Source organism: Oncorhynchus tshawytscha, linkage group LG09, assembly GCF_018296145.1.
Source record: "Oncorhynchus tshawytscha isolate Ot180627B linkage group LG09, Otsh_v2.0, whole genome shotgun sequence".
Lineage (NCBI taxonomy): Eukaryota > Metazoa > Chordata > Actinopteri > Salmoniformes > Salmonidae > Oncorhynchus > Oncorhynchus tshawytscha.
The window spans coordinates 38899020-38918994 of NC_056437.1; the positions used below are offsets into that span (position 1 = coordinate 38899020).

Consider the following 19975-nt stretch of genomic DNA (forward strand, 5'->3'; position numbering starts at 1 on the left):
GAAGCTGGTTGACAAAATGCCAAGTGTGCAAAAATGTCAAGCCAAAGGGTGACTACTTTGAAAAATAAAAAATATTTTATATTTGATAACACTTTTTTGGTTACTACATGATTCCATATGTTATGTCATAGTTTTTATGTCTTCACTATTATTCTACAATGTAGAAAATCGTTTAAAATTTAAAAATAAACAAAAACCTGGAATGAGTAGGTGTCCAAACGTTTGAATGGTAAATGAATAGGTGTCAACTTCTCTACTGAACTAAGTTTTCAACATAACATTCTATTTAGATTGTTCCTATTCTAAGATTTTTTTAAAGTAAGCTTAATCTTATTTCCACATCTACCAAGTCTAGACTTTTCACAAACTGCCTCCGAAGTGAGTTGTTGCTCTAAAGTTGTAGAACTGGAGATGCAGCAGTGCAGTTGACAATGTAAACAACAGCTGCCTATATTTATGAAGCTGTCTGAATGTCTTGTTTACAGTCTCAACGCATTTTGTTTGTAGTCAAATGAAAGTCAAATGTTATGTCACATTTTTAGACTAACAAGTGAAATGCTTACTAACAGGTCCTTTTCCAACAATGCAGAGTTAAAGAAAATAAAAATAGTGACATGAGAAATAAATACACAGTGAATAACGAATAACAACTAGTAAAGATAACATGGCTATATACAGGGAGTACCAGCACCAAGTTGATGATCAAGGTTACGAGGTAATTGCGGTAGCTATGTACATATAGGTAGGGGTAAAATTAGTAGGCAACAGGATAGATAATAGACTGAGCTGTAGCAGAAGCGTATACGGTGAGTGTGTGGCGTCAGTATGCGTGTGTGGGCTTATGTAGTGTATGAGGGTAGAGACCAGTGTGAGTCGGTGAAAGAGAGTTAAGTAAATGCAGGTAGTCCAGGTAGCTATTTAGCAGCCTGGTTTAGCAGTCTTATTGCTTGGGGGTAGAAGCTGTTCATGGTCCTCTTGGTTCCCGACTTGGTACACTGTTACTGCTTGCCGTGCTTGGGTGGCTGTAGTCTGACAATGTTTTGGGGGCCTTCCTCTGTCACCGCTGGGTATAGAGGTCCTGGATGGCAGGGAGCTCGGCCCCAGTGATGTACTGGGCTGTACTCGCCACCCTCTATTGCGTCTTGTGTTCGGGTGCCTTGCAGTTTCTGTACCAAGCGGTGATGCAGCCAGTCAAGATGCTCTCAATGGTGCAGCTGTATAACTTTTTTGAGGATCTGATGGGAGCTGTGCTGGACTGGTGAGGCACACAGGGACATAACCTAACAATGGGTAGTTAGTGGGGTTAATTTCAATGAATGCCAAGGCAACAAAAATGACTTATTGTGAATTTCTAAGTTATACCAGGTTATACAGCCCATTACATATTCTTTACCAACTAATGTCTCATCTTGAGGTGTGTCTGTTTTTGACTTCAGTCTTCCAAAGACCAGATAGATGTCGACTTCTCCTGCACGTAGCCCTGGGATCACAAATTACAGCACACACCACCTTAGTAACTACTACAGCAATGTCCATTAAGGAAAATACACTTTGCTTTACAATGAAGGCATAACATGTATTTTCTTTTATATAAAAAAGTGATCACTACAGTTTTACATAGCTGATCAAATCAGGTTTGTCTCATTTTGAAAAACACCCTAAACTGTTTAATATGTTTCAATTCCTACAAGTGTTATTTGACTTACATAGGATACCCTTTGAAGGTGTGAACATATGTTTGTAATACAAACTGAAGACTAATAACTTTGAATAGTTCTGCAGGTATATTTACAGATTCTCAAGCTTTGACATAATGATTGTTTCTTACACCTGTCCGTTTACAATGTAATAAACCACATCTCTGGAGAAATGAATGAACAATTGAGTAACTGGTAATACCTGCCAAGAATATGTCAAATGAATATTCACCTGAATGAAATAATAGTCAACATGGGCTATGCTATGTGGTTTTTGTGTATTAAGCAAATAAAACTAAATTGAACAAAAGAGTATGCATGTCTAGGCGTGCAAAACACCTGTAGCAAACACCACAAATGGTTTCAATCAGGAATAACCACACACACCCATACAGACTAACCTGTGTTTGATTCAATCTCTTTTAAAAAGGGATGGGTAGGGAATCTATTTAGGAACGGTTCACATCAGCTAAGTTCAGTCACTTTCCCAGGCGCAGTGAGCAACATACAGCATACCAAATTGTTCAAAGAAATGGCATTACTATTTTATGTAGTGTTGTGCCTGTCTGTCTGGACTGGGTTCTGTCAAAGTAAGTGGATTTTTTTCAGTTGTAATATTCACAATATGTCAAGTGTCTGAATAGGTTTTTTTGTGGATTGTTAAAGTTATTAATATCCAGGATTATCTTTCACATATGATCTTAAAGGTATTTACCTCAGTTTCAGTTATGCAAGTTAGTATTTATTTAACCATTATTTTGACTGGGAGTCATGCTGAGACTAAGGTCTCTTTTACAGATGAGCCCTGTATCAAACATATACATTAATATACACTATAAACATCAATACAAGAAAAGCAAATCATTATTAAAGCAATCATTATTAAACAAACAAATCAAATTTAAAAAAAAGGTCCTCAATCAGCCCTAGAGGAACCAACCCTTCCAATTTTAGAGAGCTTTGGAGATAATCCAGAAGTAAGGTGTAAAAAACCCAAACAAATCCGATTTAGCTAACTCAGTTGAGATCAAAGGGATCTCCAGAATGAGCCATTCCTGAGACCTGGTATGGTAGCTCATATGTTTTTTAAATGGATGATAATTATTAAAACAAATCACAGCAATTAAAGAAAGTGGGGGTTTGAAATGTGTTTTTTTGGCATTGAATGTAGGCTGCATGTAACTGTTTTGCAAAGGTTTACGTGTCAGTTACGAGTTTTTACTGAAAAACAGGTGGGTTCCATAAAACAAAATGTGTACTATAAGAGAGCAACCTTTCTTCAGATTTAATGTGTGAAACTATCAAGCTGGCTCCACCAGTATTAGTCAGATGTGCTGAGTTTCTGTTGAACAACATTGCAGAAATTAGTCACTTAAATATGTGTGGAAAACACACTCACAAGGTATGCTGAATGGAACACCTACAATATTGGGAGGAGACGTAATTAATAGGTATAGTTTTCAGATCCAATTGGCATGACTGAACATGAGTAGTGTGACGTCTCATGTTGCACAATAACCTGACCTCCCTCACTGGTTTGGCCAGTATTGAGAAATTGGGCCAAGATGACAGATGTGTCATTTCAATTAAATATATTGATGCAAAGTTGGATAGAAAGTCCATAACAGTTTTTTTTTTTTACAGGCTTTTTATACAACCGTCTAGCAGTTTCACTCGACACACCCAAAATGTGTGTTGGAACATTTCAGGTAGAAGAAGAATCTGTAAAAACAAAGGGAGGAAACAGTTTAGACTAGAAAACATTCTCTTTCATTGTAATGCTCAAATTATCAATAGTTTTTGGGAATAGTCTAAATGTTTTTTTCTTTGTCCTTTCACAGTACCAGTCAACAACACTCCTGCAATAAACCCTTCCAACCTGGCTGCGAAACTGACCACTAATTCAGTGATACTGACGTCCCCAAGTTGTTACTTCGACAGTCTGGCCAATTTGCCCTGCAATTCTACTACTACCTGTGAATTATGGCTCGTATCGGCCATAGATACAGGTACTGGAATCCTCTGCATTTGATAGGAAATATAAAACCAAATGGCATACAGGAAGAGCAATTGAACATTCTTCCGTCTTTGATTTATGAAGAAAAAGACATGCAATGTCAACATTTTAGAATGTTTTGGTGCACCAAAGTAGATACAGTATGTTGTACTTCACATACAGAACAAAGAAAAAGAAAGCACAGTATTGCATTTTTGTTCTTTCTTATTCTACAACCTTGTTACATTTCAACAGGAGTCAACAATTTTGATGCCGACAAGAACAGGTCCAACATTGACACCCTCTCTCCGTATCCAACCGCCTTCTCTTCCAACACCTCGAAGAAATACTTCCTGACCAAGTTGGGGCTTCAGAAAGACTACCCCTGCCCCATCGCCGCTGGAACAGACTACTTCAGGGTTGGCTCTGACGGTAGCTGTTCCACTCCGAACTGTAATGGAATATTGCCTGTTGGCTCCACTGCCAGGTCAGAACCCCTCCTTCACCACAGTGCATTGACTTTGGATCTAAGTTGAAGTACCATTGTGTGAATTCAATGCAACCAACCTAAATTATGTTCTTCCACTATTTCAGATTTAGGTATGTTCTTATCAACCCAGAGAACAAAACAGTTGTTGCGGAGAGTTTGTGGTCCAACAACATCACTCTTTACACTTGTAAGGACTTCCCATATATTTTCTGAATCTACAGTATTCAGTAAATCAGAAATCTCCATGTACCTCTGCTAAATGTTAAAACAACACCGTTGTCTATTCCAGTGAAAGACCTTGAAAGCATTGATAATGGCTTTGCTGGAAGGTCTGCGTCCATGATTGTCATTACATCTATCCTGTGTTCCTTCCTGGCCTTGCTGCTGCTGCTATTGCTCATCATGCTGTTCTATGTCCTGTGAGTCATATTACCTACTGCCTTTCCCAGTTAAACTTCATAGACATAGGATTCATAGACACAATGTTCATTTCCATTTCCATAGTTGGCTACTTAGCATGTATCTAATAGGCTACCTGACATTCATTGATTTCTCCAACCCTCTATGTCCTCTGCAGTTGCTGTCGGAAGGAGAAACAGGAAATCCAAGTTCCAGGATCAGTGCGCATGTATGACACTCACAACTTGAAGGAGCCTTCCCCCTATGTAAACCGTGCTTATGAGGATGAGCCACATAGACCCACAGCCACTAGCCCCATTAGGCTCAAGAGCTACACTGACTATGATTTGAAAAAACCAGCCACAGAATTGTAGTAAGTGTTTATGAGAGGAAAATGTTGCACTTAGTGGTTCATTGACACATCAATTTCTTACTGTCATTCATGATCAATATGTTTATGATATTAAGGCTGGGGGTTTGATAGCTATTTAGAGGTCTAATTTTGTTGCTTAATTTAAAATAGCCGGAGTCGAGTCCTATGTTTAAAATACAATGTTAAATTCACGTTATAGGCTAAATTTATTTGGAGGCAATGACTTGTGTCATAAATATAATCTATTTAGACAAAGAAAAATATGCAGTTGAGTGCACCAAGCTAATCAAAACTCAATTTTTTAACCATATATTTATAGGTATTTTTTCTCCCTTTTTACAATAATCAAAATAGAAAGAGAAGTTCATAATACTCAATTTCTCTCATATCTCCTATATGCTGTCATCATTGCTGTGTAGTGTGTAAATGGGTCATTCTATGAAAATGAACATTAAAAAGAATTGTTTACCAAACTTTGTCAGATAATAGCTAACCCCTTATCATTTTAAATCAACATAAATGACAGCTGGGGGTGATGCCTGTGCTGAAAGGACTAGTAATAAAGGACTGCTAACCTACAAAGCATTACATGGGCTTGCTTCTACCTATCTCTTCGATCTGGTCCTGCCGTACATACCTACACGTACGCTAAGGTCACAAGACGGAGGCCTACCCTGCTGGTCATCTTTGAACGTTTGAACATCATGGCCATGTACTGTTATAATCTCCATCCGGCACAGCCAGAAGAGGGCTGGCCACTCCTCAGAGCCTGGTTCCTCTCTAGGTTTCTTCCCAGGTTCCTGCCCTTCTAGGCAGTTTTTCCTAGCCACCATGCTTCTACATCTGCATTGCTTGCTGTTTGGGGTTTTTGGCTGGGTTTCTGTATAGCACTTTGTGACATCTGCTGATGTAAGAAGGGCTTTGTAAATACATGTGATTGATTGACTAGTAAAGGCCTAGTGCACTACTTTTGTGATAAAAAAAACCTAAATGTATTCAAGCGTTTACCAGCATTGCCATTAATGCATCATTTCCAACATTTTTTTTCTTTATTATTTTCCCCTAACACTAGCATCCCTCCCCTAATTAGAGTAAACTAATGGACAACAACACTTAGGTTTCTACTTCCAGCTTATACATACTATATACATTTTACGGACACAGTATATTTTACAATAGTTATCTTTTGTTTGTTTTTATTCCCATCCTACATCTCCACTCAACTCCTCCCATCTACCTCTGAACACCATCCAGTTTTTATTTCTATGTGCCATATATTTTTAAACTGTGCTGTGATGTTCCACAAAAGTTCTGTACCTTTCTATTCTCATAGATCCTACATTATTGTAAATTAAAAATACACTTTTTTTGCTAAAGGTATTATTATGTTATTGATAGTCAATCTATGATTTCTTTTAGGGCTCCCGGGTGGTGCAGCAGTCTAAGGCACTGCATCTCAGTGCAAGGGGTGTCACTACAGTCCCTGGTCCTCCCATTTTTGGGGGCATCTAAAGCACATTTCTACACAATTCTTTATGACACATGGCCCTTCTAGCCATCTCTATTTAGAAAAACAAAAGTAAGCAAAAATGACCACAGACATCAAGCTAGGTAAGCGATTATTAAATATATTTAAGTGATTGATAAGACTGAACTAGATCCATGATAATTCAATAATCAATATTGTGTTGCAATAATTGAAATGACCAGTTATTCCCAGATCCCAGACGGTAGCTTTAAGCTTAAGCAGCTGTCATGTAGCTACTATAGGTTTAAGCATCAATTCAAGATGGAACTTTGAATCATTCACTGAATATACTGCAAAATTGCACTTGGGACAAGTTCTTGCAGCGGGTGGGAGTCAGACAGAAAGCCAGCGGGAGCAGGCAGGAGCAGGATTAAGAAATCGGTCCCACACAGACCTCTACTGTGCACCATGACAGTAGAGCTGTTTATTACTGTGTCAGTGTGACAAGTAGGGAATTAGCTAGGCAAACTAACAGATCAATAAAATGACATTGCCATACTGACTAATAAAACTCACATTGCAATGAAAAAAATATCAATCTTCAATCGTTTGGCCGATTGTTTCATCGTTTGATTCAGGTCAAGTTTGAGTGAGGCAAAAATAATAGCTAATGTAAGCCAACTTTTGACCAGCTCTCTCTCTCTAACGGTACATCGACTGGTGAACGCTTGCCAAATTCATTAACTTCTGAAACGGGACAAAACAAAGGCTACAAAACATTTCCATACAAACAACTGCTGTTAGATAGTAATAATAGCCACCTCATATCGCTGTCTAACAGATAAATAGAGGCTAGAGCTGACCTGGCTGTGGTTGCTACTCACTAGCGTAGCATATTCATTCACCTCAGTCGAGAGGGGATGAAACATTAGCTAACGTTACATGTCAGTTACAATACTAGCGCAGCACTGCGAATAAACACTAGTTTAGTTTTTCCTGTTAAGTTAAATAACAGTTACCTTGCCAGCTACATTAGTCATCTAAAGAGTAGCCAGTTTCTGTTCTGCTACCTTTTACAACTCAGTGAAAGAGCGCAAAAGTTACACACTGAACCATGCTCAACTTTGCCTTCACACAGCCTGTCAGACCGCTCTGTGGTGTCTGCACAGTCCAAAATCCAGTCTGCTCGGAGGCGTCCGCAGGGTCCTAAAGCACACGTGTTTTGTATCACATTCCAATGTTAAATATGTCCCCCCTGTCCTCAGGGAAGGTTGTGCCCATAACATGACAGTGCGCTTGGAGTTTGCCTGATATACTGTACAGCACAAAGCTGTTATCAAGGCAAAGGGTGGCTACTTTGAAGAACCTAAATATATTTTGATTTGTTTAACACTTTTTTGCTTACTGCATGATTCCATATGTGACATTTCATAGTTTTGATGTCTTCACTAATATTCTACAATGTAGAAAACAGTCAAACATAAAGAAAAACCCTTGAATGAGTAGGGGTGTCCAAACTTTTGACCGGTACTGTATGTTTTAGAGTTTCTTGAAATGCAACGTATTTCTATGTGGAAACTGAAATGGTCTATTCATTCCTTTTCCCTTTTAGTAGACGCTCTTATCCAGAGCAACTTACAGTAGTGAGTGCATAGCCGTGGGAAGTAGTTTGGAGTTGGGGCTGCGATTTGCTGTTGGAAAATGTGCGCACTGAAGACATCTGTCATCTGCTAATACAGGACTAGTAAAGGCCCAGTGCACTACTTTTGTGAATAAAATATATATTTTATGTAACTTTGTGACATCTGCTGCTGTAAAAAGGGCTTTATAAATACATTTGATTGATTGATATGTATAATATAGTAATGTACATTTACATTAAGTGTTTTTTTAATACTGAACTATCACATTTACGTTAGTATTCAGACCCTTTACTCAGTACTTTGTTGAAGCACCTTTGGCAGTGATTACAGCCTCGAGTCTTCTTGGGTATGACGCTACAAGCTTGGCACACATGTATATGGGGAGTTTCTCCCATTCCTCTCTGCAGATTCTCTCAAGCTCTGTCAGGTTGGATGGGGAGCGAAGCTGCACAGTTATTTTCAGGTCTCTCCAGAGATGTTTGATTGGGTTCAAGTCTGGGCTTTGGCTGGGCCACTCAAGAACATTCAGAGACTTGTCCCGAAGCCACTCCTGCAGAGTCTTGGCTGTGTGCTTAGGGTAATTGTCCTGTTGGAAGGTGAACCTTCGCCCCAGTCTGATGTCCTGGGTGCTCTGGAGCAGGTTTTCATCAAGGATCTATGTACTTTCTCTGTTCATCTTTGCCTCAATCGTGACTAGTCTCCCAGTCCCTGTCGCTGAAAAACATCACGTCAGCATGATGCTGCCACCACCAAATCAAATCAAATCAAATCAAATTTTATTTTTATTTTTTTTTTTTAAAATTTTTTTGTCACATACACGGAGTTTTGGCAAACTAGTTCCGACAATGCAGTAATAATAATAAGCGCACTGTCATGTCATGTAGGCAAGATACCTTTTACTGAAGAGTGGCTTCCGTCTGGCCACTCTACCATAAATGCCTGATTGTTGGAGTGCTGCAGAGATGGTTGACCTTCTGGAAGGTTCTCACATCTCCACAGAGGCACTCAAGAGATCTGTCAAATCAAATCAAATGTTATTGGTCACATACACATGGTTAGCAGATGTTAATGCGAGTGTAGCGAAATGCTTGTGCTTCTAGTTCCGACCGTGCAGTAATATCTAACAAGTAATATAACAATTTCACAACAACTACCTTATACACACAAGTGTAAAGGAATGATGCAGTAGATGGTATAGAGTACAGTATATACATATGAGATGAGTAATGTAGGGTATGTAAACATTATAAAAAGTGGCATTGTTTAAAGTGACTAGTGATACATTTATTACATCAATTTTTTTTATTATTAAAGTGGCTAGAGATTGAGTCAGTGTGTTGGCAGCAGCCACTCAATGTTAGTGATGGCTGTTTAACAGTCTGATGGCCTTGAGATAGAAGCTGCTTTTCAGTCTCTCGGTCCCAGCTTTGACTGTACTGACCCCACCTTCTGGATGATAGCGGGGTGAACAGGCAGTGGCTCGGGTGGTTGTTGTCCTTGATGATCTTTTTGGCCTTCCTGTGACATCGGGTGGTGTAGTTGTCCTGGAGGGCAGGTAGTTTTCCCCCGGTGTTGCGTTGTGCAGACCTCACTACCCTCTGGAGAGCCTTGCGGTTGTGGGTGGAGCAGTTGCTGTACCAGGCGGTGATACAAGCCCGACAGGATGCTCTCGATAGTGCATCTGTAAAGACGTCCAATTTTTCAGTTTTTGATTTGTTAAAAAAGTTTGAAATATCCAATAAAGGTCGTTCCACTTCATGATTGTGTCCCACTTGTTGTTGATTCTTCACAAAAAAATACAGTTTTATATCTTTATATTTGAAGCCTGAAATGTGGCAAAAGGTCGCAAAGTTCAAGGGGGCCGAATACTTTCGCAAGGCACTGTATATTTTAGTTTTTTAAGTAGATTTTTCGAAGGGACCTGCAGCACCCCTACTTCCCGCGGCTATGTTCGGGGGACACAAGTGTATTACCTGGATCCTAGATGATTGTTAAAATGGACTGTCTCAATATCAACACAAAAATATTTGTGATGTCTTGGACATACAGTTGAAGTCGGATGTTTATATACACTTAGGTTGGAGTCATTAAAACTCATTTTTCATCCACTCCACAAATTTCTTGTTAACAAACTATAGTTTTGGCAAGTAGGTTAGGACATCTACTTTGTGCATGACACAAGTCATTTTTCCAACAATTGTTTACAGACAGATTATTTCATTTATAATTCACTGTATCACAATTCCAGTGGGTCAGAAGTTTACATACACTAAATTGACTGTGCCTTTAAACATTGAATCTAATGTTATATTTCGAAATGCAACACTGGAATGCAGACTCAGAAAGTTAGTGCCAGTGTGTGTGTGTTCAGATTTCACTTTCACCTGCTACTCTTTTTGTTGACTTTGCGACAAGATATTGTACCAAGTCATCTCATTCAACATATGGTAAGTTGCTGAAATCAATTAGTGTAACACAAGGATCTTGTCTTATATACTGTTTATTACCATTCTGCGACGACAAACTTCTGACGTATAAATTAGCAGTATTTAAACATGAAAAACCACGTACCAATACTACTTTACAATATGCGTACACTTCCCAGTTGCCGAAATTTGAATGGTTCGTCTAATTTCAGTTTGTGACAAAACGAGCAATGTATAGTGTGCAGAATCATTGTGCCATCTAAAGCAGTGAGAAATATATTATCAATAACCAAAATATCCCATTTTCAGCACTTTGAAACTGGTGTACAAAACCGGAAGTAAAAGCTACAATTTTATTTAAGGGGAGAAAAGAAATGGTGCAAATAGAACAGGTCTACCGCTTCTCAGATTTACACTCACATTTGTAGATTAATTTGTTCGGGTCGCCCAAAAAACTGAGAGGGGTGTAATTGCGGTCCTCATTTCGGGCCGTTCCAGTATGTGGGCATTTCTGTATCTGCCCTTACGAAAAAATACTGCAGTCAGAGTGCAGTATAGCTGCAAATACTGCATCCAAACACCACAGTCGTTACTGCAGTTTCAAACTTGATATATTTTTTGTAAGGGTGCAGGAACCCATCTTCATACTTCTATCTGTTGGTCAATTTTTATTAAGCTAGGTCTCCGGTACATAGGTGGGAGTCGGGGGCGCGTACACGAGATGGCGGTAATGCACCACAACGTTGGATGCCAACCGCGATAAACCCCATTGAAGAGGCGGGGACAATAACCGTAACCAGTAATGCACTATTCGTCATTTTCTTGCTTTGAAAACGATTTGACGACTGAAATATATTGGTCGCGGTTTGAAGGTTTTTGGGCTATCCCTAAATCTTACGGCTGCCGCCATGGCATTTCCCTTAGAAAATCTATATTTCACTGTTACTTGCTACTGACTGTCAGAAAGCGAGTCAGGCGACTGATTGAGTGGTGGGAGGGAGAATGAGTGCATGTGTACAGCTATTGGCTGAGTCACGTGAGCGAGAGGAGACCGCTGCAAGCGCACACTTCGCGTGATAGCGTTTTACCAGTTGTAGATAGGCTATTTAGATACCTATTTCCAACCCCTTTTCCATAAAACATTAATACGCTAGAACTAATGTACATCAATAAATAATGAAGCATTGGAAAACGACTTTGGCGCACTACAATAATTCCCTAGAAGGCGGTTTAAACTGTATTCTAATGTTGAGTTTGCTTAAATAAAACGGTATCAAACGATTTGTTTTATGCATGCTCAGTTCTTGGGTCTCGGTGGCTGCCCGAGTGGAAATTTCAAATGGAAGTTATGGAACTCCCTCACGTGATTCTTTTTATGGGGAAAAGTTCTCAATGAAACTGACATTAAATGTGGAGAATGATACATTTGCCTCTGTTGGCCATCAAATAGGATACTATTTGATACAATACATATTGTAACGATCCTGTAAACCCACCGAAACTCGCACGTTGTTTGTTGACTAGCGAAAACAGTCTTGGACACTGATTTCCCATCGAATAATCGAGTTGATTTCTTGGGGGGATGAACAGAGTGTACACCAGCACTGACAAACCGCACACAACGCCTTCCCAAAAACTATCAGCATGCCTCCCGCATCCTCACATACAGCAACTCATTTGTATAACATTGTGTGATAGGCTGAGAGACTTTCGAATGGGTAAAACATTACAATATGTTGAAATGACGATATCACTGGAGTCATTGCAAATCAATTTGAGCCGCTTGTATAGCTGTCAAACCAATTTTAATAAATAGCCTATAACTTCAGTTTGTTGTTGTAGCCTTGTGCGATTATTAATGGACATGTTTAGTTAATTAAATTGGAAGTTATCAAAGCTCTATGGCAATTGCCGATCAGTTGTTAGAATGCATTAGATTGACGCAACAATAGTCAGATTAAGCTACAGGTATAAAAAAAATATATATAAAAAATGATTGACAACAACACTGGCTGTTGTTCGCAAGCATATTTGGTTTATTCATATTTAATTCAGTGATTGAAATTATGACCCCCATCCTCAGTAGCCAATCCAGCAGGCTATTGGAAAACACAAGCATTTATTACCTCGAAATCGCCTCGCCATTCATGTTGAATAAATTAGTCTGTTAATTTGAACTAATTTAGCTGCTAAATCGTTCAGTTCTTGCCTACATCTTGCCTAGGCTACTGTGGACTATCTGAAATGAGATGTAGGCCTTTCAGGGGCTATAGGCTACCTGCCTTTATATAAGCAAACCATGGCAAAATTTACAATCCTAAACCCAGATTTTTTATATATATATATATATATATATATATATATATATATATATATATATATATATATATATATGCAGTATATACACAAACAACAACACAGAGTTACACATGGAATAAACAAACTACGTAATACATTAGAAACATTTGAAAAAGTCTATATACAGTGAGGAGGTAAGGCAATAAATAGGCCATAGGCCAAATGACAAGTTGATCTCGCAAATGGGCCATTTGTTTATTATTTAAAATGTTATTTCACCTTTATTTAACCAGGTAGGCTAGTTGAGAACAAGTTTTCATTTGCAACTGCAACCTGGCCAAGATAAAGCAAAGCAGTGTGACACAGACAACAACACATGGAGTAATCAATAAACATGCCAATAACACAATAAACAAATCAATGACACAGTAGAAAAAATAAAGTCTATATACAGTGTGTGCAAAAGGCATGAGGAGGTAGGCAATAAATAGGCTATAGGAGCGAATAGTTACAATTTAGCAGATTAACACTGGAGTGATAAATGAGCAGATGATGATGTGCAAGTAGAGATACTGGTGTGCACAAGAGCAGAAAAGTAAATAAAATAAAAACAGTATGGGGATGAGGTAGATAGATTGGGTTGGCTATTTACAGATGGACTATGTACAGCTGCAGTGATCACTTAGCTGCTCAGATAGTTGATGTTTAAAGTTGGTGAGGGAAATAAAAGTCTCCAACTTCAGCTATTTTTGCAATTCGTTCCAGTCACTGGCAGCAGAGAACTGGAAGGAAAGGCGGCCAAATGAGGTGTTGGCTTTGGAGATGATCAGTGAGATATACCTGCTGGAACGTGTGCTACGGGTGGGTGATGTTATCGTGACAAGTGAACTGAGATAAGGCGGAGCTTTACCTAGCATAGACTTATAGATGACCTGGAGCCAGTGGGTCTGGCAACGAATATGTAGCGATGGCCAGCCGACTAGAGCATACAGGTCGCAGTGGTGGGTGGTATAAGTTGATTTGGTAACAAAACGGATGGCACTGTGATAGACTGCATCCAGTTTGCTGAGTAGAGTGTTGGAAGCTATTTTGTAGATGACATCGCCAAAGTCAAGGATCGGTAGGATAATCAGTTTTACTAGGGTAAGTTTGGTGGCGTGAATGAAGGAGGCTTTGTTGCGAAATAGAAAGCCGATTCTAGATTTTTGATTGGAGATGTTTAATATGAGTCTGGAAGGAGAGTTTACAGTCTACCAGACACCTAGGTATTTATAGTTGTCCACATATTCTAGGTCGGAACCGTCCAGGGTGGTGATGCTAGTCGGGCGGGCGGGTGTGGGCAGCGATCTGTTGAAAACCGTTTGTAATGTTTTGTAGTCTTAACATCTGGCACATAATAACAGCACAATTACCAGAAAATAGTCTAACATTTGTTTTTTGTTTTTTTATTTTTTATTTTAAATTTAATTTGACCCCTTTTTCTCCCCAATTTTGTGGTATCCAATTGTTGTAGTAGCTACTATCTTGTCTCATCGCTACAACTCCCGTACGTGCTCGGGAGAGACGAAGGTTGAAAGTCATGCGTCCTCCGATACACAACCAAGCCGCACTGCTTCTTAACACAGCGCGCATCCAACCCGGAAGCCAGCCGCACCAATGCGCCAGAGGAAACACCGTGCACCTGGCCACCTTGGTTAGTGCACACTGCGCCCAGCCCGCCACAGGAGTCGCTGGTGTGCGATGAGACAAGGACACCCCTACCGACCAAGCCCTCCCTAACCCGGGCGACGCTAGGCCAATTGTGCGTCGCCCCACGGACCTCCCGATCACGGCCGGTTACGACAGAGCCTGGGCGCGAACCCAGGGACTCTGATGGCACACTGCGCCACCCGGGAGGCCTAACATTCGTTTTTTTAATGTTCATCCAAGTGTTTCTTGCTTAGAGATTTCGAGATCCTCTGACCAATTTTCATCACTCAAACTCTCCTGTCGGATTGCGCAAAGGGGATTTATTTACAATTATAAACCTGGTTCGAGCACTTAATGCTGATTGGATGAACGCCTTGGTATATCAGACCATATACCATGGGTATGACAAAAAAAATACTTTTTATTGTTCTAATTACGTTGGTAACCAGTTCATAATAGTAATAAGGCACCCCAGGGTTTGTGGTATATGGTCAATGTACCACGGGCTAACGGCTGTATCCAGGCACTCCGCGTTGCGTCACGCTTAAGAACAGCCCTTAGCCGTGGTATACAGTGCATTCGGAAAGTATTCAGGCACCTTGACGTTTTCCCCATTTTGTTACGTTACTGCCTCATTCTAAAATTGATTCAATTGTGACTCCTTGCGGTGGGCTGGGCGCCTGCAGGCTGGACGTTTTTTCCTCAGTTGAACGGTGTTTCCTCCAACACATTTAGTCCAGATGGCTTCCGGGTTAATCGTGCGGGTGTTAATTAAGAAGCGTGGTTTGGCGGGTCATGTTTTGGTGTATGCCTGACTTGACCTTCACCTCTTCCGAGCCCATTGGGGAGTTGCGGCGACGAGACAAGATCACAAAATTGGGGAGAAAAAGTGGGTAAAAAAATAAATAAACGGAAACATCACATTTACATAAGTATTCAGACCCTTTACCCAGTACTTTGTTGAAGCACCTTTGGCAGCGATTACAGCCTTGAGTCTTCTTGGGTATGATGTATATCTGTCTAAAAACATAATCTTGAAAAATACCTAATTTTGAGAGCAATTTGATGTCGATGCAACATTCAAAGTTCTATTATGTGCTTCATTTAGTCAAATTTCTCATAAAAACATAATGTCTGTCAGTTTTATTTTGTTAGGGGTAATAAGTCTTACTGCCAGTGACGGCTAAGGAGGAAGAAGTGTGGAGAACACAAAATGGCAAGTAGGGCTCCTCCCTCCCTCGGTAAGTTCTGTGGCAATGTTCAGGATTTACAGTACCCTGTAAAAGAAAAACTCATTCCCATTTGAGGAGTGCCTCAGGAATATACTGAGCTCTTTCTTTGACAGGGGAGACCCACCATCGGTCAGAGATGAAGATTGTGCTAATTGGGGGAAGACAGATGTGGGATATAGAAGCCAGCGGGAAGAGTTCAATAGGAAACACCATCCTGGGCAGAGACATTTTTGAGACAGGAAGAAGAACTGCCCAATGTGTGAGCGGACAACGGTATGTGTATGGGAGGCAGATAACTTTGATTGACACCCCAGGCTGGTGGTGGGGTTATCCTGTAGATGATACTCCCAAATTGGATCAATTGGAAATCATGAGAAGTGTATATCTATGTCATCCTGGACCCCAAGCCTTTCTCTTGGTCATTCCCGTGGACACCGTTTTTCCCAACATATTCAAAAGATCGTTACAGGAACACCTGGAGCTATTCAATGATAGAGTCTGGAGACACACTATTGTGCTGTTTAGTACAATCACTCCCCCCAATGACAGAAGTTTACAGAAACACATAAGCGATTGGCCGGATCTTCAATGGCTTATTAAGAAGTGTGGGAACAGGTATCATGTTTTGAATGTCAATAACAGGGGTGATGACACCCAGGTCACAGAGCTGCTCGAGAAGATAGAAGAAATGGTGGCAGGAAACGATGGCAATCATTATGAGACAAACCAAGCACTGTCTGAAGAGCTGGAAGAGAAGAGATTAGCAGTGATTGAAGTAGCCAAACGGATGATGGCTAAGGTACAGAGACAAAGGACCAGACTCAGAGCGCTGATCAAAGGTGAGCTTAAATGTGTGTGTGAAATACTAAGGACAAGATTGAATGAAACCTGACAGCATTATACATATAGTTTCTTCTTGAGTACCAGAAAAATTGCATAACACAGGAGCAACCACCCCTTCTCTTACCTCAGAGCATTTGATCTGCATCCTCCCTGTAGATTTCTGATGTATTTTCAATTTTACAGGAGAGGCAACTAGCCCAACATACCTCAGGCTTGTGATTGTTGGGGCACAATGGGCTGCCAGGAGCTCAGCAGGAAACACCATTCTGGGGGAAGGTGTGTTTGATGTTGCTGATAATACAAGAAGAACAGTGCACTGTGTGACAAGACATGGTGAAGTAGCAGGGAGGCAGCTTACGGTGGTTGACACACCAGGCTGGCACTACAATAGTTCTCTACAGAACACCTCCAAGATGGATAGATTTGAGATAGTGCACAGTGTGTTTCAATGTCCTCCAGGACCCCATGCGGTCCTTCTGGTGGTTCCCTTTGCAACAGCATTCAACAAATCATATGAGAGAGCTGTTGAGGAGCACATGGGTCTCCTCACAGATGCAGTCTGGAAGCACACGATTGTGCTCTTCACACGAGGAGACTGGCTGGGAGACACAACTGTTGAGCAGCGCATTGCGAGTGAAGGGAAGGGTCTTCAGTGGCTCATTGAGAAATGTGGTAACAGATACCATGTTTTTGACAACAAGAATCGAAGTGATGCAACACAGGTAATCGAGCTGCTGGAGAAAGTAGAGGAGATGGTGGCAGGAAACAGAGGTTGTCCTTATGAAATTGACACAGATGTTTCAGCAGACTTGGAACAGAAAAAGAGGGCTGGAAAAGAAAGAGCTCAAAAGATCACAATGAAGGTGCAGAGACAAATGATGACACTCAGAGAACTGTTTAAAGGTGAGTTTATTTGAATTCTAAGCATAAAACTAACAGATTATGTCTACTTTCACCACTTCTACATTGTTGTTTCTGTTTCCTCTGTGGACAAACATTTGTGCATATCTCCTAGGTTTAAAAAAAAGGCATTTGTTATTGATTTAGTCTTTGTAAACACCCTTGAGTTGAGGAAATAGAAGAAAAGTTGTTTTTTTGTAACAAGAGCATGCAGAAATTGTAGATTTTTGTTTTTAAGGGGAGGAACACATATTCTCTGAGGATGAGTTGAGAATTGTACTTGTTGGGAGAAGAGAGGCTGGGAAGAGTGTGGCAGGAAACACAATACTGGTTGGAGAGTTGTTTCCGACAGCTTTGACCAAGGTATGGAAACTTGAATTCACCCTGCTCTATATCCCTTCAGATACTGTATGAGTGCAACATACTTTGAGATTTTGGGTCCTCCTGTCCTGTAACTGTAACTATCGTTTAAAGTGTCTCTATCATTAAAGTGGAAATTAAAGCCCAGGAAATGTTTCTTTAATACTAAGGAGTTTGTTGAAATTAAAAACATAAAGTGATGTTTGTTTATGACATTCCCCTGTTGGTAACTCCTAAATACAGGTAAAGTTATTTTCTGCTTAATTATTCTGATTATAAATGTTTTTGTTGTTGATATATTTAGGAATTCAGAATTCAAAACAGAACTATGCAGTGTGTAATGCAACAAAAGAGAGTTGCTGGGATGAAGCTCAAAGTTGTAGATACACCAGGCTGGTGGAAGAGAACCCCACAGGATGCACGAGATTGGATTCAAGATGAAGTGGTGCGCAGTGTGTCTCTCTGTCCACCTGGCCCCCATGCTTTTCTTCTGGTCATTCCCATTTCTGCACCATTTTCAGAGGGAGACCTCAAAGCAGTAGAGGAGCACCTTGGGCTATTAACTGAGAAAGTCTGGAGACACACAATGGTGCTGTTCACCTGGGGAGATTGGCTAGGAGACAGAGCCATTGAGGAATATATTGAGAGAGAAGGAGAGGCACTCCAACAACTTGTTGAAAAATGTGGGAACAGGTATCATGTAATGAACTGCCGTGGCTGGGATGATAGCTCTCAGGTCACAACACTGTTGAGGAAGGTAAAGGAGATGGTTGTACGTAACAAAGGGCACAATTTCACTATTGAACAGAAGAGTAGGCAGAAGCCAATGCTTCACTGGTTAGCAGGAAAGGGCATGATGACCGAAGAGGAATGGAACAGGAGAGAAGAGGAACTCATAGAGCGGATGTTGAAGGCAGTGGTGGTAGAACCAGAGGAATCCAAACTGCCATTTGTACAGGGGAAGGAAAGCATTGATTTCTTCATCCCCAGCAGTACGTTTGACATTACGTTTTCCAAATCTGTTTTTTTTATTTTTTTATCTTAGAAATGTTTCTTAGAATCCTTAACATTTATTGTTGGGTATTCCAGTCAAAGGGATCTTCTAACAGTGTTTGTTGCCCTGGTTTTCAGTGAGCTGTGAGACTCCCTCTGAAGTTGGGAGTTCCTACATAAATTATGGAGCACATGCCAAGGTGTCTGAATGGAGAGTGAAGTATGCTGGGAGATCTGCTGCATCCTCTGGGCATGGCACTATGAGTTCAGCAGTCAGTTTCATGGGCGAATCTCTGGACCGATGGGAGAATCTAGTCAAGGAGAGTCTGGGGGACGGCAAGATAAGGGCAAGGATGTTGGATAGTCCTGCAAAGTCAGAGGCCCACACTTATGGGGTGAAAACCAAACGTAGGAATTCACATTGAGCAGGGTTCAAAATGACAATACTAAGAGTAAGAAAGTAATACCTACTTTTGAGAAAATACATAACACATGTACTGTTCTTGGAACAAGCTCTTGCCTTGGCTTGACACATCTGGGGCATAATATCAGGACCTCATCCGAGAATTGCCATAAGCAAATGTTCTTGCAGGATATTTCAGCTTTGTCATGGGAGTTTCTTGATGTTCTTCTTTTTAGTTGAAGATGGTGGCAGATTACTTGTATCTTTCCATGTATTTGTGTACATATACCCTGAGTGTACAAAACATTAGGAACACCTGCTCTTGGTTTCACCAGGTGAATCCAGGGGAAAGCTGTGATCCCTTACTGATATCACTTGTTTAATCCACTTAAATGAGTGTAGATGATCAGTAGTAGACAGGTAAAGAATGATTTTTAAGCCATTTGAAGCATGGATTGTATATGTGTGCCATTCAGAATGGGCAAGACAAAAGATTTAAGTGTCTTTGAACGGGCATGGTAGTAGGTGCCAGGCACACCGGTTTATGTCAAATACTGCAACACTGCTGGGTTTTTCATGCTTAAGAGCTTCCCATGTGTATCAAGAATGGTCCACCACCCAAAGAACATCCATCCAACTTGACACAACTGTGGGAAGCATTGGAGTCAACATGGGCCAGCATCCCTGTGGAACACTTTCGACACCTTGTAGAGTCCATGCCACAACGAATTGAGGCTGTTCTGGGGGCAAAAGAGGGTGCAACTC

General features: G+C 40.5%; 2 protein-coding genes across 6 annotated transcripts; both read left to right on the forward strand.

Annotated features, from left to right (window-relative positions):
- Positions 1-821: 821 nt before the first annotated feature.
- LOC112257943 (uroplakin-3b-like protein 1) lies at positions 822-5428 on the forward strand. 2 transcript variants are annotated; one of them, XM_024431895.2, is made up of 7 exons: positions 822-1258; positions 3342-3406; positions 3539-3706; positions 3949-4180; positions 4288-4370; positions 4473-4602; positions 4761-5428. In XM_024431895.2, exons 1-7 carry the CDS (start codon positions 1083-1085, stop codon positions 4954-4956), a joined length of 1050 nt encoding a protein of 349 aa, XP_024287663.1. In that variant the 5' UTR covers positions 822-1082; the 3' UTR covers positions 4957-5428. The 2 variants fall into 2 exon arrangements, with proteins under 2 accessions (XP_024287663.1, XP_042182806.1); XM_042326872.1 differs by lacking the exons at positions 822-1258; positions 3342-3406 and adding an exon at positions 2122-2287.
- A 4963-nt stretch (positions 5429-10391) lies between these two features.
- LOC112257944 (GTPase IMAP family member 8) lies at positions 10392-19755 on the forward strand. Of its 4 annotated transcripts, none has more exons than XM_024431896.2 (7): positions 10392-10513; positions 15621-15720; positions 15825-16550; positions 16738-17457; positions 17693-17817; positions 18119-18806; positions 18946-19755. In XM_024431896.2, the coding sequence occupies exons 2-7, from the start codon at positions 15693-15695 to the stop codon at positions 19230-19232; spliced, it is 2574 nt and encodes an 857-aa protein (XP_024287664.1). In that variant the 5' UTR covers positions 10392-10513; positions 15621-15692; the 3' UTR covers positions 19233-19755. The 4 variants fall into 4 exon arrangements, with proteins under 4 accessions (XP_024287664.1, XP_024287666.1, XP_042182808.1 ...); XM_024431898.2 differs by having other exon boundaries at positions 10409-10513; positions 15635-15720; XM_024431897.2 differs by lacking the exon at positions 10392-10513 and having other exon boundaries at positions 15118-15720.
- Positions 19756-19975: the final 220 nt, after the last annotated feature.